General features: G+C 38.5%; 1 protein-coding gene across 7 annotated transcripts in view; it reads left to right on the forward strand.

Annotated features, from left to right (window-relative positions):
* Nucleotides 1-137: 137 nt before the first annotated feature.
* FHL5 (four and a half LIM domains 5) overlaps nucleotides 138-27,830 on the forward strand; it is a 29,837-nt gene continuing 2,144 nt past the window's right edge. For 2 of the 7 annotated variants that reach the window (XM_007433074.4, XM_025169727.2), the window contains exons 1-6: nucleotides 181-382; nucleotides 11,821-12,000; nucleotides 15,149-15,323; nucleotides 18,365-18,534; nucleotides 21,967-22,153; nucleotides 25,595-25,764. In XM_007433074.4, coding sequence (XP_007433136.1) covers nucleotides 11,842-12,000; nucleotides 15,149-15,323; nucleotides 18,365-18,534; nucleotides 21,967-22,153; nucleotides 25,595-25,746 — 843 coding nt within the window. In that variant the 5' untranslated portion in view covers nucleotides 181-382; nucleotides 11,821-11,841 and the 3' untranslated portion in view covers nucleotides 25,747-25,764. Of the gene's footprint in view, nucleotides 383-11,820; nucleotides 12,001-15,148; nucleotides 15,324-18,364; nucleotides 18,535-21,966; nucleotides 22,154-25,594; nucleotides 25,974-27,830 lie in introns of those variants that run through there. The other 5 variants (XM_025169726.2, XM_025169725.2, XM_025169728.2 and 2 more) reach the window with 5 other exon arrangements.

Genomic DNA, 27,830 nt, shown 5'->3' on the forward strand with positions numbered 1-27,830 from the left:
AGCCAACTCTGATTTAGGAAAGAACTGCTCCACATGATCAATGCTTTTATATGGAGAATCAATACAGGCCAAGTTATTTTGCCAATTGTGGTTTCTCAAATGCCTAGATCTTTGAAAAGTCTCCTCCCTGCTTGTGAAGTATAAGCCTGTTTAAGACCCTCCTCCATGCATTTTCATTCCAATTGGCAGGCTGTGTGTAATGATAAATAGGAAGGGAGTCAGCTGTTTGAGATCTGAAGGAAGCAGAGTGACCTTCTTGGCTGCCTTTTCCAAAACCAGAAACTTCTCACAGAAATAAAATAGGGCTAGTGGGCTGCGCTTGTTTCTTTGGGATCCTTTGTTCTCATGTCCAAGTATCACGAGAAGCAACTGTTAGAAAAAGGTGAGTATCTCAACATGTTATTTTCCTTTTCTAATTTATTATCTGCGTTAATATTTCAAAATGTTAATCAAAACTATACTAAGCATCTCCTCCTGCAGCTGCCATTATGAAGTACAATGTATAACTTAGTTTCTTTTCTTCCTGTAATCCTATTGAACCAAAATGTATCAATTAATATTCACTCAGTGGGTAGTGGAAAAATATCCATATCAAAAACAACTTTTAAGGAAGTATGTATATGATGCATTGGAAGGACTAATTAACATTAGATACTCCAGAACTGTTTTGTGGTTATATTTGTTCTAAGAAGAACTATTAAAATGGAATAGGGAACATTTCTGGAAAAATAAATAGAGTAATGCTGCAAGATAAGATTTGTGTTAATCTGCAATTAGAAGTCATATTTATACCTATTAATTATGTGTGCCCTTATTTACAAGTAATTATAAATACACCATATATATATTTTTTTAAATTATAGGTTCCTTGCTACATTAAATAAATTCCAACCAAGTAATTTACTGCTACCAAAAGGAATCTACCACCCTTGTGTGGTACATTGCTAGTAAGATCATTCTTAGAGTAGGGTGGAGTAAATGGCATAGATGCAAAGAAAATAGAGTAAGGGGCTATAAAGGGGTGAGCAATGCTCAGGCAGGAACAGGGGAGATGTCACTTGCTTCCTTATTTATTTATGAGGAAAAAATAATGAATGGGTTAGAGTCTTTTAGAGAGCCCATTCTTACAGTAAGAAATATAAAGGTTTCTTAGAAGAACTGATAATCACACTGCCCTCCTCCTTTAAAAAAATTCCAATTAAGCAAACAAAACACTTGTTTTGATAAAGTATCTTCCAATATGAACTCTTAAATTGGATCATATGTATTTCCTGTGCTTGGGAATTTCACAGGCACAGAGAAGCCACAGAACAGACACACACCCTGGAATCTGCTCATAGTAACATAGATGAGATGGGTGGCTATATAAATTTACCAGATTAATAAATAAATCCATCAATCTTGCTTCACTTTCTGATGGGCCATAATTGCACCATAAGAAGATGTTGCTATTTGCCATTCAGTATGCTGCTTTGGGAAGGAGCAAAGGTGCAAGCTTGAATTTCTTGCACCCAGTGCCAATTGCTAACAGTTAACCACACCAGTTCCCAATACAGGCATTTGCATCTGCATCCTACAACCAATGGAACCAGAGGTAGGGATTTGTGTTTTGAATTAGTCAAACAGCAAATTTTTGAACTTTGTTGCAATTACTCTTTGTGTCATAGCAACATCTACTGTATGCATCTGCCTAAGCTGGAAATAATACCTTGAACTTCATGCTTTTTTATTTTTCTTACAACTGTATCCTGGTGTGCAAACTTCCTTAGCTTCAGCAAGATGATTATTTTCATTTGCCTTTGGACCAGATTGCTGAGATCTTTTTTAAAATTATTTTATGGTCAATAATTATGTCAACCCTTTATGATAGTTTCAAGCTTTTAAAAAAATAGAAAGAATCCATTTTTAGACCTCCAGAAACTGCACATATTAGAGACAGGCTAATATTTAAAATTTAGAAATGCCTCAATAAGAAGGACCAGCTACAACAGAGAATCCTACCTGGAATCAGCAGATGCCTTCTGTTTGCCATTCTGCAAATTTTCTGCATTCACTCACACTGTACATTTGTGGAAATGCATTGCTGTGCTGAAACTGCCACACTTATTTTTGTACTTAGAGGTTGAATAGGGCTCTTTTTCTCTACAGGTTCAAGAAAGCACTGAAGTTCTGAAATGTAAGAGGCTCCTTCATCACAAATAGTAGAATCAGCAGCACTTCCTGATCCTAGCCCTACTTCTGCATAGCAGCCCAGTTTTATAGACAGGGTTCCCAAGAAGTAGTTCAATTCACAGGAGCATGCTCAGTGCTCATTAAACCCTTTGGGGAGAAAGGAGGGAACTTTAAGTCCCCCCTGCTTTTTTAAAAACTTTTTTTTATTTTTTTACTTCTGTAAAACTTGAAGGTCTTGCAAAGAACTACTAGATGTACCTTTTAGGGTGTAATCGCTCTGCTTCAAATTCAGGACTTCTAAGCCTAGTGAATATTCCCAGCACGTAGCTTTTTCTTATGTAAAAAAGGGTAGAATAATCAAAGGCAGTGTCTTGTGATTAGTACAGCTAGGAATCATTTGAAAGTATCTAAGGCTTCCATTTTAGGTATGGATCATGCCATATTTGGTTGATTTGGTCTTGTTGAACAAATTTGGTGTTTTAATGAAGCAAATTTTTGTGTATAAATATGAAACCAACCTTACACCGAAGAGAGTGACATGTTAGCTACAAGAGATTAATGTACTACTATTTGGAAAAATTCCTGGGTAGTCTGACATCAATTAAATAATTTTAAAAGGATGAAACAAAGGTTATCATAAACATTTTAAAAAATTGAATCAACAAACTTCATGTCTAAATGAAACTTTCTCAGAACTAAGAGTCAGGTGGGTTGGTGCTTTAACCAAAAAAAAAGGGGGGGGGAATAAAATTAGCAAGTATAAATCTAGATCTTAATATATTACAATGAGAAAAAAATTCTGATGTCATTTGTTCCTGTGTGATGTTTATTTTAATATTTTCTTGATATTACATGCTCTTGACTTTTCTTAAAATATTTTTCCCAAGCTGGATAGGATGAATTTGTCTATAAATCTGTTGTCACTGTGGTGTTTGAAAGCTGAAAACATATCTGCAAAGGTGGATACTTAGTTTACTTAGTTAAGAATTGATTTTTCCGTTTAAAATCATATTTCTGGGCTACCAATAGAAATGTAACTATGTAAAAACAATAAGCTAAAAGCCAAGGAAGCTAAAAACAAGGGACTCTTTGGTGCTGTAGTTTAATTTCGTGGGATCCTGTGGAAGGGAGCAGAAGCTAGAATGTGTAAAAATGTCAGGCACAGGATAGTGTAAAAAGGGGTCATTTTGTAATACTTGTAATATTGAAGGAATGTAGATGAGGGGTGAAAGCAAGAATGCAGCCCAGGCTTCAAGGTTTGGATAACTTCACTGCTGACGTAGAGTTAGGGGCTTTTCTTGTCTATGTGAATCTAATCAGTTATTCATGAATGATAACATATTTTTTTCTTTTATAATCCTTTGTAAATCTGTATTCTGGGTCTTGGTCTGATTGGCTGGGTTTTCTTACTAAAGTATCATAAAGAACTTTGTTTCTGATCTCCATTGCTGTGGTTCATAGGATCATGGATGATTTTTTTCCCACCACATCATCTGTCATTTCATTTCATTCTGCTACCATTCAAGTCACTTTATGATGTCATAATCTGTAGAAGCAAATGAAAACAGTGGCAGCATTTATGATAAGCAGTGTATTTGAAAATGGCTTTGATCATTACTGGCATGGTGTTTCTCAAAGTCTTTTTATGACAGGAAAAAAACCATTTAATTGCAGATTTTAAATGTATCAATGACAGATTAACACCAACAGTACAATCCTACTAATATATAACATCAATTAATTTCAGTGAGGCTTACTCTCAGGGACATGAAATATGATTGTAGCCCAAAACAGTGTATACCAGCCTAGCGTGTGAAAGAAAAGACATTTCTAAAATTGTTTCTAATCCCTTTGGATAATTTCATTTTGCACTTTAAGTTACTTACAGACTTGGGCAGCTCTGTCCATCTGTTGTTCCCTGGCTCCCTGTACACATTGTGATGTGGACCCAGAGCTTTTAAGCTTCTAGGTTTTTCAAGTTGCTTAAGAGGAAGAAGCTCCACAAATGTAATCATAGTCCAGAAAGGATTCATTGAACTAAATAAAATGATCCTACAGGAGGAAAGTACTACCTGCGTCAGCATCTATAGGTAGTGTTGATGGTTCAGCATTTCTTGAACGATTCTTCCACTTTAATGGTATTCAGTGAAGAGAACAGAATAGGAAGACAAGGATCAACCCTGGTTCTGCGCATCTACACTTTTTCTGTAGAAGTCTACTTTGGGAATCCTCTGATCTCTAAATACCTCAATATATCTACGACTGTTACTATATATATAGCTAGGTGATTTCTCAAATAGCGAGGGGGTGATCTTTCATTCCCAACTTGGGAGATTCCTGCAAATGATTCTGTATATGTTAATGGCAAAAGCTTTCACTACAGGCAAGGTCTATAGTTTCCCAAAGCGTCAGTCATTATTACCTGTATGGTGTTACGCAGTCTATCTTTATGCAATTACTGTACATTTTGTCTGGACGACAGTAATAAAAAACTGCTTTTCTCCTAAAAGGACCCTGGAGTTTTATTTTATACAATCATAAACTGTGAAGGAAGGGTGACAGATACAATATACAGAGGTCTTAATGTGAATTTCCATACTAATTAGTAAATTGCTTTTCTTGTTTGTATACTTTTGTATGTTTTTGCTTTGTCATCAAATCAAATATGATTGCTTTGCCTCAAAATAATGAGAACCCATTTGTTGTAAAATGCTTGTAACTTTTATTGAAACAGGGTTGTTAGCTTTAGAGAGCCAAAATATCAAAGAAGGCAGGACAAATGTTTTTTCCCAAAGCAATAAGATTAATGCTAATAAAGATAATCCTTTATTCTGTGAACCACCTAAAGTGACTGTCCATCATTTGTCATCTTGACATCTTAAACTATAACTTAAAGACCAGCATCAGGCATTACTGGGCAAGATGGCTGGTGGGCAGTTTGGAAATTTCTGGGCACTCTTGCAAAATGGTTGTGATAGTGGATACTGGCAGCCACAACACCCCCATTTACCAGAATGCAATATTTCTAGCTCTACAAGATGCTCTCTCTGCCACCTTTCTCTCTCTCTCTGACAAATGGGTATGTTCTAAATCAAGTCATCAGCCATTTATACAGTCCAAGAAGGTCTGGTGGAGCCCAGAGTTGTTTTTTTAAAGATGATGTTTGATGCCTTTCCTTAGAAATATAAAAATCAGTTACAGCAGGAAGTGTAGTGGGCATCAAGGGAAGTGTCTGTGGGCACATTGTTACTTACTCTATTCTACTGCTAGTAAATATAATGTTAAAATGCCAATTTAAAATAAATGGAAAAATGTGAAAAGTATTACTCCGATCTAGGTTTAATATGTAAACACTGGTTCTACGTGAATGTATTCAGGCGGTTAATACATCTGTACACTGAGGAACCAGACAAAGAGAACAGGACTTAATATTTTAGTCCAACAATGTCAGCAACAGCAGTTCTCTACTTTTTTCCCCCAATTTATCCAAACACAAAATCTAACTTCTAGTAAAATTGAAGTCAGCATGTTTCTTTAAAGATTGAGATCAAAGGGGCAGAAAAGATTCCTCTTCAACAAAGTAGTGCATTCCTGTATTTATCTTCTGGGGCCAGAAGAAGCAGGTGTTATCATTTTGGTGGGCTGTCTTAGGCCCATGCCAACAGCCATGAATGAACCTGGATTAAGTCAGCCACATTTTTACTTTTTCATCATTTCTGCCTTGTGGTTTTATCTGGCATTTGCTGCTTCTAATGTAGAGTCAAGATCAAAAGGTCTCAGGCCCCTTTTCTATTGATGCTGATGAGGATATAATTTAAAGAAATGGCACAAGACAGGACCACAGTGCCAACTTGTCTTTTCCAATTTCACTAAGGAGATTGAAAAAGTCTTGGGGGTTGGGAAGATAATACAATGAAGTTCAAAGGAATATGTTGAAATCCATGTATGTACAAAAAGCAGTGTATGTTTATGGGGATTATATTAGTTATAACAAAGCTAACCATATGGGATAAACACATCTAACTGCTACTAGTAGATACTCAGTATGTGATTCCTAGAGGATAACCACTCCCATTAATCTTGTGGATCTGATAGGGAAGATGCAACAAAAAGGAAGGTTATTTACTTCAAAACCAAAATGAAATTTGGGGAAAGAACTCTAATTTATCCACCTTAAATGGAACCCCTGACATAGGCAGTTAATATAAAACAGAAAATTCTTCATAGTTAGCATCTGTCTAGCTTTAAAGATCAAAGTTTCTCAATCTTGACAACTTTAACATGTGTGGACTTCAACTCCCAGAACTCCCAGTACGCTGACTGGGGAATTCTGGAAGTTGAAGCCCACACATCTTAGAGTTGCTAAGGTTGAGAAACACTGCTCTAGATGGAAGGACTGAGGCTGTAAGAGCATACCTTGCTCTTTCATTTACAGAATTCCTAGGAAAGAACTAGACTCAGATGAAAGGCTTCCTTAGCCATATGTTGTAATATGTCTTGTATGATCTATGTTCTTTTGTCCAACTAGGATTCCTAATTTGATTAGGTTTATATTGCTAAAATGGTCGCATGTCCACCAGACCCTGGTTTGTTGGGTTCACACAATATGCTCAGACATAAATCATGATTTACCAACCACAGTGGCTGGCTTCACACAACACTCTAAACCAAACTTAGAATGATATGTGAACCCTACTAATTGAATTCTGCATGGTTTATTATCCTGTGGTTCTCTCTTCAGGTTTTAAATGTATAGAAGAAAAAGTTGATGTTCTTTAAATGGTTAGCTGGCAAGAAATCTATGCTAAATGATTCCAGCTATGAACTCTTAATTCATAACCATAAAGAGTAGTTTGTTGGATCAGACCAAAATTCTTTTAATCTAGAATATTTTAACAGTTCTAGTGACCAGCAGATTAATTGAACAAAAAAAGATGGTAAGTGATCCACAGATTTCCATCCTCTACCCAATGTTCTCTTTCAAATATTTATAAAATAAGAAGCCATAGGATGGCTGTAATCTATGCACAGAGTACATTTCTGGAAATAAAACTCTTGAAATCAATGCTCTTTGAATCAGCCTTGCTATATAAGCTATAATGTTTCTTTGCAAAGGATTGAAGCAGTTAACAGTGTCTATTTATTATAAGGGAATTTCCCTTAGGAGTTCAGCATTCCTGTTTTAATTGTTCCAATGGAGCTGCTGTCCCCACAACTTGAATTTCAATGTTGGAATGTTCCTATTGGAACATTTATCTCTGTGCTTGGAATTTGTGGCGCTATTCCCACTAATATGATCTAAAACCAGTGAAAAACATCTGTGAAAGTATGAGGCCCATTTGTTTAAGTTGGGGATTGTTCTAATGGATTGTGTTGTCTGTCATTTTGGAGAGCAGAGAGCTTTGACACAGTTGGAGACGCGGCAAAGCACTTAAATGCGATGATTCTGAATGTGCTGGGGTAAGAAATTTTCCACTGCTTATGCCAAATAAAGCCATTGCTATTTTTGGTCTGAGATAGCATTCCATCCATGTCATCCCCTTCTACTCCCCCTTGCTGTCATACCATAAATCCTTTAGGAATAGAATTAAAAACTCAGTTCTCAATCACTAACTCATTTTACCAGAAAATTCTATATTGGTTGTACCTCTCATGCATGTGCTTATATATTTAGACAATAATATTTGTTATTTAGTTACCAATCCCAACCCAGTTCAGCACAGATCTGCAGGCAGGGAGAACCAAATTTAAAGCAACTTTACTATTGATGAAATCCATATTAAAAAGTTTTAAAAAGGAGATGATAAACTTCTTGCAAGAAGTACCCCTCTTTTGCAAGTTGATGTGGAGCATAATATACCAAAAAATGGTTTGTGTGTGGCACGAAGAGAGAGAAAAGAATTTCTAACTGGCTTTGTCTCCCACATTGTATGTCTCAACCCAGCAAGGTGATCCATGTAGAAAAGCAGTTCTCTTCCACCTGAATTGTCTTGGTTCATATGCTTGGTACGAGGGGGGAAAGTGACAATATACTTTCAGAAAGATGAAAACCTGTATCTGGGAGCCAGGGTCAGCCCCATTCACCAATGCAAATTTGAAAACACTGATCCCCACCTGATAGGAAGAGAGAATCTGCATCTTCTCTTTCCAGTTCTACTAAGTGATACCAATGCTGGTAAATCAGATCCTTGTCTACAGCTTAATGCTGTATGTAAAGGCATGTTAACTATTCAGAACTACCATGGGAGATGCGCTACACGGGTTGTGTTGGACACCAGGAATTGAAAAGATTGACAATATTGGTAGTCTCCACACCATTGAAAAGTACCACCTTGGGGAAAGCTGCTATATAATGTGCTAGTTTCTTGCACTGGTTCTATTCAGCACTAAAGGAGCACTCATGTAGAGTGACACATTTCAGTTATTTATACACCTTCCCCCTTTTCTATGCTTACTCCTCAGCCACTGAAGTAGCAGATGAGTTATATGCATGAAGGTTTTTCTTTTCTTTGGAAAAAGTTGAATGGTCATTCAATGACCAATTCAGGAATAGGAGGCTGGATTTGGTCTCTTCTCCTTCCCAGCCCAACAAGGAATGATTGGAATTTAACTTAAAGTGCATGTGAGAGTTCCTTGCATGCTCCACCCTTAATCCTATTCCAAGGACCAAGTTAGTGCTATTTTGGCAAAAAAAGAGAGAGAGAAAGAGAGAGAGAGAGAGAGACTAAGAAGGAAGTAGACTTAACAGGGACTTAGAAATGAAATTGATAGCAGTGAAGAACTACTAGTGTCAAGAGTAAGCCAACAAAATGAGGAGAGTTATATACTGTCATCCACCATGTCAAAAATTGCTTGGTAGAATTATTAAAACTGAAATAAAGCAGCACTGGAAAAACAATTAAATGATCACTTTCAAGATCCAGAGAGAGAATCAGAAAAAAGAGATGGGAAGGGGTGTCTCTCTATTTTTCCATAGTTTAGCTGGGAAAACACAAATGACTTTAACCTTTTTGTTTTTTGATATGAGATGAATTTTTCAGAAAATCTACAGCTTGCCAAATATATTAATTATACTTCTTTAAAATCTATTTCTTAAGAAAACACTAGTGTTTGGAGACTGCATACATTGGGATCTACAACAACAGCAGCTTCTACAGTGGGAAACAGCCAACCAATTTCAGACTGTTAAATTGAAAGGGTCTAGTGCAAAGGAATGAAAGCTTGTCTTTTGAGAACCTTCTTTGCATTGTTGAGGTTTCTGTAGAAATAGATCAAGATCGGAGCTTTGCAAAGGCTAGAATCAGAATGAATTCATACCTGTCTTCTTTATTCCAAGGAAATGAAGCTCCTGTCCTGGGATCCCTCAGTATAATTCGACACCTCCCATTAACTACCTTTTGTAGCAGGAAGCTCTCTTCTCTCCTTCACCTAATAAGCACTTGTTTAGATAATTATATTTATCCTCAGCTGCCCTTTACTTATATCTGTTCTTCAAATTCCTGGTACCACCCTACTATGCTGTTAAGCAGCATTGAAGCAGATACTCTAGAACCATCCAAGTCCTACACAAGAGCTGGTCACTTAATGTTGCATAGCACATAGACATCATGTAGGCAGACTGACGTCTAAGAAAGAAATACTCTCAGAATTGCTCAGGCTGTCAGAACCTAGTTGGTCACTATTTGAATGACAAATAGTGTGATAATCATTGCACACTAGCAGACTATAATCCAGTGTGATGTAGTTAAGGTTCTGTATGAGGATCAAGGCCATCTGGTTTGAAGTTCTCACTTAACCATGGAACCCTCTGGAGGACTATAGGCCAGCCACACTCTTTGCACACCTACCATATCTCACAGGGTTCTTACTGATAAGATATAATTTGGGAACCCCTCTATAACCACCTTGCATTCTCAGAGAAATGATGGGATATATATGCAATTTTATTTATTTTATTAATAAAATTTATACGCTGCCCATCTCACTGTACAAGTGACTCTAGGTGGCTTACAAGTAAAGGATAAAAAACAAAAATCTGTACAAAAATATACAGAGTTAAAAGGTAGAGAGAGCATCTTCAAGCCTCTCAATAAATTGAGCGTCCATTGAGTGTCTTCAATAAAATAATATTTAAACACTTTAAATATAATTCTGTAATAATTGTAAGCAATTTAATTATTACATAAGTAATAATCAATTTTCACATGTCAAAACTTTGGTATTCCTGATATTGCTGAACTGCAACTCCAGATATCCTTCATCCCTAACCAAGCTGGCCTGAGCTATAGTTCAGCCAAATCCATATATTTAGCATTTCTAGGTTAACATTATAAGTTGCCACAAACTGAAATGTTTACATTATACTTTCTCACAAAAACTCTAATCTAAAATTACTTTATTTGCAGCTACATGTCTGTTTTGATTTAAAAAAAAATACTGTGTCTAATGTTCATATTTTTAAGAATCTTGATGCAAAGAGAAAAAAGACTCATTAAATCTGAGACAGAGTGCTCCCCATCTTAGGAAACTATTTGGCATGCAACATTCATAGCTCAGTGCCTTAAGGAGTTCGGGCTTAAGGAAGCATTTGAAGGATGCTGCCAATTTGACATGAGCCGTCCTGGATTTGATGAACCATGAGCTGGAAGGCAGCAAATCAGTTCAAACAATATCCAGCCAGCACTAGAAGGTGACCAGTGATTCATTGCATGGAGAAAAATATAGAAATCAAGAAATATCAGTAGTAGAAGACAGGAACAGAGGTTTTCATTTGGTTTATTTGTTCTAAGACATATTCCAGAACACATTCCCTTGCACCAGTTTACACGTCTGTGCTAAAGATGTGAAAAAGTCCCCCCCCCCCCCGATAGTTCTTCTTTAAGCCCATAATAGACCCAATACTACAGGCAGGAGTTGCACAGTGACATAATAGTGAGAATTCAATGAATCCAGCAGATGGTTTGTGATCAGCTTCACTGGGAATTCTTTTGGACTCTGTTTTTCTTCATTCTCAGGAACCCGTGTCCTAATTTTAGCAAAGTCTTTCTGGTCCAATGGGCAAATAACAAGACTAAAATAGCTTGCCTGCAAACCTCGGAAGATTCTGTTGTATCTTAAAGTTTGAATGTTTATTTAAATATGTTTTTCCCAGTTTGTATAGGCCAAAAATACACATGTGTGGGTTGGTTGGGATAAGGAAGATTTGCAATGGACTGGTAATTAATCTTTCTGGAGAAGCACTTCTAAAAATGATCAAAGGTTGGCAGGCTGATGCCTCATGCTGCGTCTCCTAATAGCAATCTGCCAGCCACTTTTCTATTGATCTCAGTTGGTCCTATTGAGGATTATTTAGCATCCATAAAGAATCCTCTGCTCACGGATCCAAGTCTCTACTATCACAATTGACTCTGACAAGTTGTTTAATTTCTATATTTTAAAGGACCAGGAAAAAAAAATAGAATCTAAAAGACAAACATAAGCCATTGCCAAAATCATCAATGAGGATCATCAAGATTTAAAACTGTTCCACCCTCTGTATTAGAACCTGGAGGTTCTGGGTTGCTGTGACTGCAGAACTTCCAAAATCAGGGATCTTGAACTTGCAGCCATATTATTTCACCAATATATGCCTTCTCTTTCCACTTCCAGCAGCATCAAGAAGGCTTAAAAATGGCAAGTGATCAATCAAATTGCTTTCACTGCAAGGATTCACTTTGTGGAAAACAATATACCATGAAGGAAGAAAATGCTTTCTGTGTGAAATGCTATGACAGCCTGTTTGCTCACTTTTGTGAAAAATGTCAGAAACCCATTGAATGTGATGCCAAGGTAAGCACTGGTTAATTTCATGGCCATCTATACTCCCATAGAAAAAGATACCTAAGGGGCTGAGCTACATAATTATTATTTGTGGTGTGAGTCTATTCTACAGTAATAATTTGGAGATTCTTCTTAATGAACTATAGAAACTGGTCCAGGTTAGATTTCCTAGCCTGGAATCTTTCAGCTTCATGTGTTCATTTTCAGCATGTTTTGAGTAAGCAGAGAGCATAAGGGTTTGGAAACATTTGATTTAATTTGGACAACTAATTTAGTAATTCACAATCTATTTTTTCTGTACTGTCTGATGTAGCTGTACCAAATAAAGTAGCCTAGAGATTGGCAATCTGCCACTAGTGGGCACCAGTGTGGCCCTGGATATTTATCTTAGCACCTGGCAAGCTCACCACTCACTTTTTTTTAAGCAAAAATTCCTAGCAACCTGCTCACCATTAAAGGCCACGTGCAAGCTTCTAATACCATCTTTATTTCCAAGTGTATCTTGGACCCCAGAATAGTACATAGATGTTATGACAAATAGATAATAAACATGGATGGATATTTTGTTTGGAAACATTCCACCTGCCAGAAATGGAAAGAAAGATAAAGTAGGCAGGAGTGATGGGGAGCATCCTGGAGGGGGACAGGGGACTGCAGGGAATAGTTTCACCAGTTGTCTCCTGGTGAATGTAAGTTTTCTGACTGACTACATCACAAAAACCACTAAGTTTTGAATAGGCAGAATCTCTATGGCAGCCATTTTGTGAGAGTACAGTTCTTAATATTTCTAAAATGTCCCCTGACTGCACAAGGCTGCTTACTCAGAATTAAGTAGAATTTGGAGAGCTGCAAATTTCACCTTTTTATTCCCTAGGTATTGTATCACCCATCTGATATGATTGAACTTTTCTGAGCCCCAGCCAGCAGGGCCAGTAATGAGGATCATGAAAGATGGAATTCAATATTGTCCATCCCTGTGCTGAGAAGCAACCGCTGCTGATATTCCACACACTGTCCATTATAAAAACTTAAAATAAAGATTTATCTCTAATATTGCTAGCACAGAGATAGGGCTTCATTATGACCTGATAAAGATGTTTTCCTATGCATTAATATATAATCCACTGATGCATTACTATATAATCCAATTAGAAGAAAAGCAAAGATTATCTCCACTGTATACACACACGTAGATTAACATCTATAGATTCTGTAAAGATACAAAGACAAGCATGTGATTAAGCTTCTGGAGAGATACTGAGAGTTTTAATGGTTTGTAGATTCCCTGCAGATCAGATAGGATTGGTTTCATCCATCATCTGACTGCAGAAGCTTTAGAAAGATGTTAAACAGTTGCATTAACCTCAGTGCAACATCTTAGCTCCCTTAGTATCCCTTTTTTAAAAAGTACTTGTTTTATTCTCACAATTTATTCCACAGAGATAACAGTATTGATTTCCTTTTCTATTCCTAGTTTCATTCAATTGATAAGATCAAGTAAAACCTTTAAAATAAATTCCACTGACAAATAGCTAGTGAAAAATGACTTCCTTTCCTCTATATTGCCAATGGCCTCTGTTTTAACTGCAAAGATTTAAGGGGAGTTTTACTAGAAAATAAATGACATTCATCATTTTTATGTTTATAACATTATCTACGTAAGCATGATATCTAAGAAAGAGAAAGTAAGAAAAAGGGAGAAAGATTGGTGTGTTTGGAATAAAATACTGTATTTGCTAAATGACAATTTAATTTTTGGATTTATCTCTTATACCTCACAGTTCCAGGAATGGGGCAATCCTAAATAAACTAACTACATCTTTGGAGGGTTTTTTGGCTCCACCTTTTCTTTCAGGTTTCATCAGAATTTTCACTGGAACAAAGTGTACTTCAGCAATGCCTTCCTTCCTTTCTTCCGTCCTTCCAGTTTCGTGCTTCTATAGTTAATTATTAGAAATTATCCATCAGGAGGAGTGGCAGCCTCAGTCTTTCCATCCAGTCTCTCTAAACATAGATGCACACACAGACACGCATTCACCCCTTGTCTCCCATATGCACATGGACACCAGCCACCAGCAATGAATAGCTGCCTTGATTGCCCTCTGATTAGAAAGGGGATATTTAAATTGAATAAATAATAATGAATCATAATTGTAAAATCATCAAGTGAAATCAGACAGTGAGGAGGAGGAAGTCTAGGTGACGTTTTGCATGAAAACAGTTCAGTCCCTAGAATCTCCAGAAAGCTTTGGAGAAGAAACCTTTGGAACTCCATGCCCATTAGGACCAGAGTAGCCAAAGCACAAATTATATTTTATCTTGATCCAGTTTCTAATTGCAGTTACTTAATTTCTTGTGAATCTAGAGTGGCCAAATTGGATTAGAACTACCATGGGTAGTTGTAGGGAGCCTGATCTTCATCTGCCTCTTCTTAAAAAAATTATGTTCCTCATACTAATTTTGTCAGATGGTGGCGAAGATGATATCTATTATTTTGTAAATTCCACTGGAGCCAATAGGGCAGAACCACACAAAAGGTGTTTGTTTTCTAATTTAGCCTTCAAGAAAAAATGAAGTCAGTCACTTTACTACCTGAAGCAAGGACAGAAGCCTTGTCTCACTCCATGCATTAAAACTGATCAGACCAGCTGTATCTCAGCACCATAGCAATAAAAGAACCAGAATGAGGGCAGAACGGTAGATTAAATGGTGTCAAGAAGGTTGCATGGCTGTTCTCCCATTTCCTTCCTCTCTCAGCTACCAACCATCTGTTGCTCAAGGCAGAAGCCTCACTCTGCCTAATAGCTGAACGCAGTATTTTAAGTCTGCTGTAACTGGGGTGCAGAGGCATACTTTCTTCATGAGTCCTTTGCAGGGAAGGTACTAATTTAAAACATAAAACCATCACGAACCTAAGAGATATACAGTAAATTATTGATTCCTTTGCAGATCGTGGTAAATATGCAATCTTCTTGAGAACATCATAGGGAGAAAGAAAGACAGAAGAGGAATAAAGGACAGGATAATCTATCAGGCTCAGATAAACTATCTTTCAGGTCATTGTTGACAATTGTGAAGCCTAACAGCTCATAGTTTTGTCCAGTTGAAATCTGGGAAGTCAATGCTTTTTTACTAACATGAATTCACTCTCTCCAAGGAACTTGCTTATAAAGGCTGCCACTGGCATGAAACGTGCTTCAAGTGTGCCAAATGCCATCACTCCTTGGTTGAGAAGCCTTTTGCAGCTAAAGACGAGCTCCTGCTGTGTACAGCATGTTATTCTAATGAGTATTCATCTAAGTGCTTTCACTGCAAGAGGACTATTATGCCTGGTAAGATAATAGGGAGCTGGAGATGGGTATTCCTTAATGGGGATAAATAAATCAAAAGAGTGGGATACCACTTTAACCTTGAAAAATGGATTCATGGAGATTGGTAAGGAAAAATATTATGGGGGAAAGTGAAAAGCTCTTCTTTCTTCCAAGGGCTTTTTCAGGTGAATGCTTCATGGTATATGCATTGCACAGACCATATGCCGTTGTAGGGGATCTGCTATTTATTTCCATCCCCCAACCTATTAATAGTCCTTCCTCTTTCAGGCATTCAGGAGAGGTGAGTATAATGGGAAATGACTGGCCAGTGTTTCTGTAGAGTGTGTCACTGCTGATCTAGTCTCCACAATGCAGAACCGTGCAGTTTTGAAGTACCTTTTCTTCTAATAGAATTGTAATTGAAATTATTCTTCAGGGATGTAAATGCTCCCCACTATTCCATTCCAGTGGTAACACCATTTCTCTCTAGCAGTGTCCACTTACACTCTGAAGCCTATACACACCCACACCCACACCCACCAGCTACATTTCAGAGTTGAGTTGTCCCGTTGTTGCCACTGAAGTTTGCCAAATGGCAGTGGCTGATACTAGAATGCCATGGGACGTCCTTTCCCTAAAACAACTCTGGAAGATCAAACACTGCTTGCTGAAGTCTGGGTTTGTGTTTGTGTGTGTATTTAATCCAAATGGTCTTGGCCCATTCTTTCTCTCCATAGAGAAAAGGCTATTTTGCTTACTTTAATTTTACTTCAAACAATGGATTCCCAAGGAACCAGTGATAAACACATTATTAACTTATGTTGATTTGGATTAGTAATACTGATACATCAACACAGAGACAGGTTTCAGTTCATAACGTATCCATGATTGTTCTTCCTCTCTTACTTCAAAGGAATAAAATGAAGAATAAAAAGCTCATAAAAATATGTACTGGTACAGGTAAAACAGTACTGAAGCTAGAATGAAGTCATTCTGTACTGACTCAGTATGCAGTGCTGGTGTCTAAAAAAAGATACTTAATTCACTAACTGATTAGGAACGCATTGTTTTCACTACGCTTTGCTTATATTAAAATTATTGCATATATAGAAAACTGTTCTAATTATCTGTGCTCCTCTGCTTTGCAAGGTCTCCCTTGCACAGCAGTTTCAAACAATGGTTTCTCCATTCCTTGAAGCAACGATCCTGGAAAGTTCCAATTAACTGCTGTCTGTGAATTTTTTGCTGCCATTTATTGTATTATTTTATTTAGAAAATAGAAATTGAAAGCAAATAATCATCTATACGAGTGTGTGCGTGTGTGTGTGGCAACATCAGTTTCATATCCTCATTTAATACAATGCACTTCCCACCTCATTCTTCTGAAGCTATTCCTCACTCACTCTCCCAGTTTTGCCAGGGTTGTATGTTCAGCATCTAGATGGCTGTGGTTTTGATATGCTCTGTGAACTGTGTCCATCCTAACATTTATTACAGTATTAGTAGCTTGAAGTGATTCTGAGGAAGTTGTCCCAAAACTACAGAACCCGTATTGTAACCCTTTCCCTATTTCCTCCTTGATCTCAAGGGACGGGTGAACATAATACCTGTAATTCCTGGGGAGGGCAAGAGGAAAGATATTTTTCAGCATCCCCTCACAAAGTATGAGTATCCAACCCTCTTTATATTTATAGCAGCAATAAAGTTGCACATGTAGTTTGCAGATTTTCTGAAACAGAGCAAAACCTCCCCTTTCTCTGACAAATGAAGTTCTGTGGCATGTGTCCGCACTAGAAACAGGATGAAGGCAGGCCACAGACAATATTGCAGCAACCCCCTCGTTTGCGTGCAACGCTGCAGCCTCCTCATGGATAACTGCAGAAGGAGGGGGGGGGGAGAGACAAAAGATGAAGCATGCATTAAACAGTGACTCGTACTTGATGCAAGTACATAAGGTGGGGATTTCCCCCTCAGCAGGAATCTTACTACATCATTGTTGCAGTTTCTGTGCCCCTTAGGAGCTTAAAAACGTGCAGCCTGAAGCTGCAAAGAAGATTTCTAGCCCTGGTATATATTCAGATGATAAAACATATGGTATTTAAAATGCCACTTATTTATCCTGTTGTTATGATATTAAGCACTAGTCATGGCCCTAGATCACAGTGTAAATGTGGTCAATCGTGTGGACTGCTTAAATTATAATTAAAGTGGAAGTTTTAATTGGGTATTGGTTGCTACTATGGACATTTCAATTGTCATCATTTGTGTGTGTGTGTGTGTGTGTGTGTTTTACTGTGGATTTGTTGTAAGCTGCCACAGGTCTATCTGAGTTGGCAGCATATAAATCTAATCAATAATTTCACCATGTGTCCACACATCTGCAGTTATGAAGGATGCAGAAAAGTACCACGATAGTGGTGCTTTGGAAACCAGTGTGGTGTAGCAGTTGAGGCCCCAGGCTAGAAACCGTGAGACTCTGAGTTCTAGTTCCATCTTAGGCACCAAGCCAGCTGGGGGACCTTGGGCCAGTCAGTCTTTCTCAGCCCTAGGAAGCAGGCAATGGCAAACTAAAATCTTGCCAAGAAAACTGCAGAGACTCAAAGGCACCAAAAAAAATAAGTGGTGCCTTGGAAACCAAAGGAACTGTAGTGCAAAGAGTGGCCACTTGCAGAAAGTAGCCGCCAGCCTTTTCCAAGCAGGAAAATCCCACAGTTTAGAAGTCTGAGATCTGAAGAAACTTAAAAGAAGGTTAGAAGAAATGTACTGAACCAAACATCATAAACTGTAGGGACACTCGTTTGTATCATTATTCTGCTTTTTATTAACACATTAATGTCCATTCCAATATGTTATGTGTATATCCTTTGATTAATCTGTGAAAAATTTTATAGTGCAAAAGAATCTTGACAGAAAATATTTATTGACAAGATTATGTTCTTCGTGCTGCTGTGCTATATTCAACTGGTAAAGAAAGAGTACCTTAGTATCTGTGTTTCAGTGCATCTTGATAAAATAAGAACTGTTTGTCAGGAAAGTAACTGGAATTGCAATTCAATTTGCAGGTTCTCGTAAAATGGAATTTAAAGGCAATTGTTGGCATGAAGCTTGCTTTGTTTGCCAGTTCTGCCGGCAACCGCTAGGAACGAAACCTTTGATTACCAAGGATGATGACAATTACTGCGTGCCCTGTTATGAGAAGCAATTTGCACAGTGTTGCTACTCCTGCAAAAAGGTAGTGTGGCGAATGGAAATAAGAGCAGGGAGCAGAGAAGGTATGAGGCCGCGCAGTGGCTTTTCAGGCACTTATTTAAACTCTATGAACACAGTGAGACTTTGTTAGATATATATCCTACCTTCTGTCTGGAGCTCAAGGAAGTATACATTTTTTTAAAAAAATTATGTTTATTTATTAAATGTTTTTTTCAACAGGTGATTTACAATATAAGAAATTAAAAGTTACAATTTGAATAAAAGCATATACAATAAAATGAAATAAGATACAGAACAAAAACACCATACAAACTGGACGGCAGCAATGCAATCATTCAAAGTCTAAAATGATACAAATTAAAAAAAAACAATTAAAATGCCTGGGAAAATAGAAAGTTCATCAGCTGGTGCCTAAATGATATTAATGTGGGTGCCAGTCGAGCCTTTCTGGGGAGGGAATTCCATAAATGTGGTGTCTCTACCAAAAAAGCTCTTCCTCTTGTTAGAGGCCCACCTCACCTCCCTTGGTGGGGGTATCTGGAAAAGGGCCTCATTAGAAGATCTTAAGGTCCAAGTGCATAGGTACATATGGGAGAAGACTCTCCTTCAGACAACCTGGTCCTAAGCCATTTAGAGCTTTAAAGGTCAAAAATAGCACTTTGAATTGGGCCCAGAAATGAACCGGCACCCAGCATAGAAGACAAGAACTGACATAATGTGCTCATATTGGCCAATCCCAGTGAGCAGTCTAGTTACTCTGTTTTGAACTAATGGAATTCATTAGTTCACTTTTTTTCAATGGCAGCCCCATGTACGCTTTGCAATAATCCAAATGGGAAATACCAGAGTGTGAATAACTGTTGCAAGGCTGTCTCTGTCCAGGTAAGGTCACAGTTAATAAATCAGTTGAAGCTCCATGCTGTCAAGACCACCTGGGCCGCTAGTAACAATGATGGATGTAGGAGCACCTCCAGATTACAAACCTGCTCCTTCAGGATGAGTGCTGACCTCTCCAGGACAGGCAGGGCCTCATGCAGCTGAACAGATGCACCACTCACAACAGTATCTCTGTCTTATCTGGGCTAAGTCTCAGTTTATTGATCCTCATCCAATTCTTCAACATGCCCAAGCACTGGTTCAGAATGCCAACCACCTCACCTGTGTTACAGGAAAAGGAGAGGTAGATCTGAGTCTCATCCACAAATTGATGGTACTTCAGCCCATATACCCAGATGACCTCTCCCAGTGGTTTCATGTAGATGTTAAAAAGCATAGGGGATAAAATGAAGCCCTGAGGGACTTCATTGTTCAACTGCCATGAGACAGAACAGTAATCCCCCAGCACTACCTTCTGGAAATGACCAGAATTCAGAATTCACTGTAATTCAGTGCACCCACATCCCAACTCTGACAGCCTGCCCAGGAGCATACTGTGGTTGATGGGACTGAAAGTTGCTGAGGCGTTCAGGATGACCAACTCCCTTTGTCTTTTTCCTGGCACAGGTGATCACTCGGGGTAACCAAGACAGCTTCTGTGCCATAGCCAGGCCTGAAACTGGACTGAAAGGGATAATAAAAAATCAGTTTCATCCAAGAGAGCCTGGAATTGATTAGCTATCACCTGCTCAAATGTTTTGCGTAGCAAGGGTATATTGGTCATTCCATACATAGTAGTTCCTCCTCCCATTTTCCCTAGAACAACAATCTTGTGAGGTAGGTTGGACTTAGAAAGAGAAACTGACCCAAAGACACCTAGTAGGTTTCTGTGGCTGAGGGTAGACTTGAACCTGGGTCTCCCTGTGCCAGTCTAGCATCTTAACCACAACACGACCTGGGCTGTCTGATTTCTAATAGTAATCAGAAGATGGTACTTTAAATAGCCACCCACCATTTATTTAAGCATAGCTTAGAAAGCAGCCATCACATTTCTGCATTCTCCATGTGCTTTTTCTTTCTGTTCAACGCTTTCAATGGAAGCAGTCTCAGAACCATCTCTGTTTATTTTTATGGAAGTTTATTTTTATGGGAAGTCTCAGTGGCTTTGGTTTGGTACTGTGGTGGGAGATAAAACCTCTATTCTCTTCTACAAAAAGGCAGTCCTCGCTAGAGCAGGAAGAGGGAATCACTGTCTCCCAGGTCTAATTTAATCCATCAGGTTGGGTAAAAGGCCTCCATCCAGACCTCACCATCAGCCCCTTGTGACAGTTGTGTTTGGAGACAATTCAATTGAGCCCCTGCAAGCATAGGTCTGTCTTAGCCGTTCCATACTCTCCTTGATGGAAGAAAGCACAGGATGGCAAATATCACCAGAATACCTCATGAAGACATGGCACAGAAACACCTGTCTTAAAAACCCTGCAGAACCCCAAGAAATAGCATAACATCTGAGTGAATTTCAAAAACCAATTTCATAACATCTGATGATTGTTGAGTGAAGAGAGAGAACATATTGACAAGGTGTAGCTATAGATAAATAGATGATATAGCTGTAGATATCACACTATTCCCTTTTCGGAGTAGGCAATGTTATGCAAAGTGCAGCAAAAGAGTAAGAAATCGCCCATAGCTATTGACTTGGGCCACCTATCATCACTTTGGTCAATTAAGGCTTCCTTATAATTCTTTTTAGCAAGAAAAGAGAGGTGTGGACTAAATTACTAGCCACACCTGGTAGTTGCACTAGTTGTATCTGTGCCACAAGCATAACACATAACTAAAAGAGATTGTTGGTCCATACATAAGTTCCAGATGCTCATATTATCTTGGTTTGTATGTTGGGTTCTCATGCCTCTTCAGATGCATACAGAAGTTTTCAAATAATTAGATACAAGCTAAAGTAGCATGGGCTTTAGCATCAAAATCTACCAACAGTGATGTAAAGGACATAGGATGTTCCTCATGACAGCTCCCTAAAATAGTAAAGAGGAACCTGAAACTCCCCTGATCTTGCTAAACTGCTGCCAGCATCTCTCACAATGGCCTATGTTGATTGGAATGGCTATAATTTACCAACAGCTGGAGTGTTATTGTTTCCTCACTACTGCCTTAGAGAGAAGAAAAGGAGAGATTAATTACAAAATTGTTAAGTTGTTTAGAGACTATGATACAGATAGTCCTCATTTAGTGACCACACTTGGGACTGGCAACTTGGTCGTTAAGCAAAGTGGTTGATAAGTGAAACCACAACTGTACTCATGATCTTACTTCAGCTTTCCTTTGCTTTACAGATCTGCAAAGGTTGTAAATGTGAGGATTCATTACAAAGTTACTTTTTCATCACTGTCATAACTGCAAATGGTTGCTAAATGAGGCCTACCTATAGTGCTTTCCTTCATGTTCCATTTACCTCTTTCCAAAATTTGATCAAGGAGCAGTAATTATTGTTAACTGTAATTTTGGTACAACCATGTGCCAATTCATCATTTGGCACTAATGATATTTTCTCATATATTAGGTGATCCCCAATGGTGGTGTGACTTACCGTGATCAGCCATGGCATAAGGAATGCTTTCTATGCACTGGATGTAAGAAGCAGCTTGCAGGACATCGATTCATTTCCAAAGATGAACATCCTTACTGCCTGGAGTGCTTCAGGAAACACTTTGCAAAGAAATGTGCAGCCTGCACCGAACCCATTACTGGTGACCGTTCATAATCTTGTTACCTATAAACATCTTCCATTTTGACAGTCCTGGGACAAGTAAATTTGTTGTAGGCATAGCTGGAATTTGCATTCCTTACATCATGAAAGTATATATGATCAGATAGCAATGTCACAATTTTCCACTGTGAATATGACTAAATGATATTCAAGCTAGATAGAAAGCAATCTGAAATATGTAGTGGCACTAGAAATCACAGCCTTAATCTTTCCATTGTGTCTGACACAACATTATAGGTTTCATTACCAACAGTTGGAATCTAGAGTGGAAAGGGATGGGCAAATTCAACTGAATTACTTGCTGGAGGAAGGGCAGGATTGAGGAAGGAATGTTGCTGTTTTTATCAATGGGGGGTTGTGTGCTTCTTAGAATGCAAGAGAAGCTCTACTTGGAATGGAATGTGAGAATGACCTTGGAAGATGGGGGGAAGAGATGCTGCTTAGGGAATGATCAGATAAAAGGGGAGAAGCCCGCAACTAACGGGCACAGAAAGAAACTTAGAAAGGATCTGCTGTAACTGATCAAAAAGGGATGGCAGGAGATATGTACTTTCAGACTTGCAAGATTCTGTTCATGTAGCCTTACAATAAAGTAGAATTAGTTCATCTTGTTGTGTTTCCTGTCTGGTCTACCTGAGAGGCTGACATCAATCTTGCAAATCTGAAAGCAATCGTATGAGTCTACTAATTGGTTACGAGTCTAGGCCTCTGAGCAGGGTACTCTACCAGCAGGAAGAACAAGGCAGCAACTTCAGGCAACAGGTTTGGGATAACACAATGGCAATAAGTGGTTGGTTATTACATTTTTGCAGCCATGTGGAGGGGTGAGGTACCTGAGGGACTTTATACCTCATGGACTAAAATACCGAGGCTACTTTTGATGCTCTAAATCTTGGAAGCATGGGCAGATGATCATTTATTGTTTTCTCTGGGAAGTGATCTTGTTGGTTGAGTAGTTTAGTCTCCTGAATCCCTGGCTTAATTCAATCAGGTGGTCATTTCTGTTATGTGGGTCAAAACAAATGTGGTTGCAGCATAGAATCTGGTTATAGGTGATAGATTTGATCGTGTATTCTGGATGGAAGCTAGAAGTATGTAGGGATGCATGGCAATCTGTAGATTTCCTGTATAATGTGGTATTTATGTGTCCATTGTACAGTTTTATGGTGTAGGGAGGCAGGGAGACAACCTTGGAGAAGGAATCCAGAGGATGTTAGGAAAACATCAGGTGCAGAAGAAACACGTGTTAAATCCAGAGAGGCAGGAGAGAATTACAAAGAGTCTCAGACTAGCTCCCATCCCCAACATCATGGAGGATAAGAAGGAGTGAAGAGAAGACACAGGCAGATTTGCAAGACTGTTATTTTAACCTATTTCAATGAAGTATAGTTGCAGTCTTCCTGTGGAGTTTCCTGATCTGGTCTAACCTTACAGCTCTAACATCAATTAGTATAGTAACATCAAGGAAGTGCACTTGCTTTGTAGAGAGGTCTAGGCTGAGGTTCATGGTGGGGTGGAAATTGGGATGGGATGGGATGGGATGGGATGGGAGATTCATTTTCATGGATCCAAATGATGAAAATGATTCATAAGTGAATCTCAAGTAAAGGAAGGCCTTTAGGGAGTGAGAGTTGTTCTGGGGGAGCTATGAAGATGGTGGGATATTGAAAAGCCATGTGTGTAGCCATTGCTCTGTCCCTGATTTTAAGACTATTAGCAAGATATCCTAAAAATAAATTGAATGACCACTTGCCCCAGTACTGAGGAATAACACTGACAGTTAATTATTAATACTTCCAATAAAAAAAGAAGTGGGAAATTTAATCAACTATGACAGCTAACCTCTTCCTTCTCATATGAATACATATATGGGTGGCATTTCCAATACAGCTTGAAAGCTAATTTAAGGCTATTGGTTATGGCTGTATTATGGTCTCATATAAATGAGCCTTTCTGGCTAACCAGAACTAGGTTATACGCTCTAGATGAGTAGCCTATTTTACCAAACACATTCATGATTGGTAACTATTAACAATTAAAATTGAGAGGAGGACTCTTTCAATTCAGAAGGTTCCTTCTAATAGCTTATATAAGAATATAAAATATAAACAGTTCCAAACCACCAAAACATTTCATTGAAAGAAAACATGAAGAAGTACATATGTATATATTGATGGTTCCGCAGTATCTGTCACTAGGTTCAAAATACATATTGATCAGCACTTTGTCACTGTTTGTGGAGTGTATAAGCCTACTGAATCCTTCAATGAATTATACATGTTCAAAAATCAAGTCCCTTTTTAGGAAAAAAAAAAATTCTGATCACTGAAATGGTTAGAAAGGAAGTGATGAGTGTGTTAGAAAGTCAGATACATGCCTTGACCAGAAGGATGAGGGAGTCCTGTTTTAATGCTAAGCTGAAGTGCTAATGTAGGCTCTCTCAAACTTTCTACAACCATGTGAACACTCAGAAAATGCAGGGACTAAACAAATATTCTCACCCCCACATACACACATTTTCATCTTTGGGACCATAAGAGTTCCCATGTTTTGGCAAAATAAGATAAGGAGTATGAATGCATTTATGCACTGTATGCCTCCCATTCCCTTCATTTGTAAAGGGATTTCTAAACTAAATGTTGTACTAAAAATTTATCCAAAATTGGGTGTTTGCCACCTGAATTATAATATGTATCCCATGCTATAACAACCCTTACCACAAACTTGCTGGTCAAGAATAGTCTTCAGTAGAAATCTCTGATGACTAAGAGAATCGAAGTGAATGGGTCTCCAGCCTGATGAAATCCTGCTCTTTGATATTCATAATCCTATTTCTTATTTGCACTTTTCTCACTGAAATACTTGTGCAGGATCATAGTTGCATTTAGCACAGCACATGCAGGCTCATCAGTAACTATCCCTCAAAATCTGCTCACCATTGTCAGTTAGCTGAATTTTGTTACTTGTATTATCCCTTACATGCTTCAGTTAACCAGTTTTAGCCATTCCTCATGTCAGTGCATGGAAGGAGACGGTGTGGAGACAGCAAGCAGGCTTTTGCCTGTGAATGTGGGGAGTTTGTGGCAAAATGCCTAGAAATCACTGTCCCGGTGTAGCACTCCTTCCTTTTTCAGAATCTGTATCTCTCAAGAGAAAAATGAACTACCCAGGCATATGAGAACACAGTAATTCAGTGTTAGATCATGTGTTTTCAAGCCAGAATACCTAAACAAAGAAACAAAAAAACCCTACATGAGTAATTTATCTCAACTATGAATTGCTTCTCTCAGATTTTGAACTGTGTCAGATTTTTCAGAAGAAAAGGGAGAACTCTGCTCATTACAGTGCAAGCAAAACACTTTTTAATCTGCTGAAAACTCCATACGATCCCACGATCTCATCTCTTGTTTTCTCTTTCTAGCTCTTGGAGGAGGCAAGTTCATCTCATTTGAAGACCGCCAATGGCACAGCGACTGCTTCAAGTGCAGCAAATGCACGTGCTCCCTGGTGGGGAAAGGGTTCCTCGCCCAGCAAGATGAAATCCTCTGCTGCAGCTGTGGGTGTGCTACTTAACGCAGGAGCTCTTCAAGGGTGCCCATCTCTCCCCCTGCATTGTTCTAACCATGCACATAATTGCTCAATAGTCACAAATCTGTCTAACCAGAACAGGGGGGTTCGGTCTTGCAAATCAACAGCATTTCTATCATAGCAGTATACAGTGCCTGCATCCGGTATAGCTACGTTCAGTAACAGACCCTTGTTTGAAAGAAATCATTCCAAATATACAAGAACCAGAAAGAGTTGGTTGTCGGTTTGTTTTTCTTGTAGTAGAGTGCACCCTGCTGTTAGGAATCTAAGTCTGTGCATGATCACGCGAAAATTCTCCGTAAAATAAGTTTAGGTAATAGCTCTGTTGCAGGGAAAAAACTTAAAACTCTCCAACGGTATAATATTTTTCATTATGTAGCACATACCTATATAAAAAAAAAATTCTGGCAGGCAGGCAAGATTCAGTGGTTTATTTTTGTCTGCATGCTTAATTTGGAAAAATGAAAAAGAAAGGGTTGATTATATTCTGCTGCCACAAAAGGTGCCATTCTAATATTACATCCCAGAGCTATCCAGAAAAACATTAGAAATGGAGTCTGCCATGCAGCCATTCAAACCTTTATTTCTCCCCACACACCCCCACACCATTTTCCAATATATACTGTACACGACTAAAAGTGCCATTACCCCTGAGGAAGAAAACCCTAGATTGTATGTGGCTCCTCAAAGACTTTGAAGATGGCCCCCAGAGATCTTTCCAAAGTTGTCACCAAATTGCAATTTTAATGGGGCTGAAAGAGGAAATTATTAAATACATGACAGAACAGCAATCACATTAAGTAAATTAATTAAGGTTAAATGTAATTAATTGTAAGTTAGATTAAATCAAATTTAGTGCTCGTCCTGGCCAGTCCTTTGGTTGGATATGCAGCTGTAGCATCTCATTCAACAGCCAATGAGGCCCCATATCCTGGGAAAAAATGTGTAGTGCTGGAGTAGCATATATTGGAGCATATCACATAATATGGTTTGATTGGTTTTAGCTTAGTTGGATATCGAAAGCCAACTACATTTAGCATATATGCTAAGATATTTTTCTTCTTCTAATGGATTTGTCTAACATGAGTTAGCTTGATGAAAGAGGGGGAAAAACACTCCCATGAAATGGAAAACAATGGATATCATTCTAGGATGAGTGAATTCTACTGTGGTAGTTTAGTCTGCTGTTTGTGCACAGCAAGATCTTTAAATTCTGGACCTTATCCACATAACTGAAATCCAGAAATCCACTTAGAAGCACAGAAAGAGTATCAAATGCACTACAATAGTCCAGCCGGGATGTAATTAAGGCATGAATGACCATGAACAGAGCCTCCTGATTCAGGAATGGGCTTAATTGCCATACAATATGGATTTGTGCAGAGGCTGTCCTGGCCCAGCTACCTCCTGCTCCTCAAGCAGAAGCTGTGAGTACCCCAAATTACAACCAGTTCTGTCTAAGGAATATTCCCATACAGAACTAAAAACAGAGAGTCATCAGATCCAGGGGGGCCCTAAAATCCACAGCCACTCAGTCTTGTTTGGGTTTAGCATCCAGATCCTCCCAGCCTTCAGACACTGGGAAAAATATTGATGGCATCACTTGGTTAGTTCATGATAAGAGATATATAGCTGAGTATCATCAATATACTTAAACCTGTGCTGACGGATAACCTCACCCAACAGTTTTGTATAGTTGTTAAATAAGAATAGGGAAAAGGTAGAGCTCTGAGGCATCCTGCTTTGCAGAGGATCTAGAGCTGGACCTTTCACACACACAGACACAGACACACACACAGACATACCACTGACTGGAACCAGAGTTGAAGGAAAGAGGAGAATTGCTAAAGCTCCCCCCTGCTGTCCCAACTCCTTAAGCTGGTCCGGAAGGCTACCATGATTGATAAGATTGAAAACCACTGAGAGATCCAAAGGGCCAGAATGGATGCACCACTTCCATCCTGAACCCACCAAAGGTCATTAACCAGTGTGATGAATACTATCACAGTACTATCATCTGACTTAAAAATCGACAGAAAATGGTCCAGATAATCTGCTTCCTTCAGGCG

This window comes from Python bivittatus, unplaced genomic scaffold (assembly GCF_059951505.1).
Source record: "Python bivittatus isolate LINGU-HERP-01145 unplaced genomic scaffold, Pbiv_v1 ctg000020_np1212, whole genome shotgun sequence".
In the NCBI taxonomy this organism is placed as follows: domain Eukaryota; kingdom Metazoa; phylum Chordata; class Lepidosauria; order Squamata; family Pythonidae; genus Python; species Python bivittatus.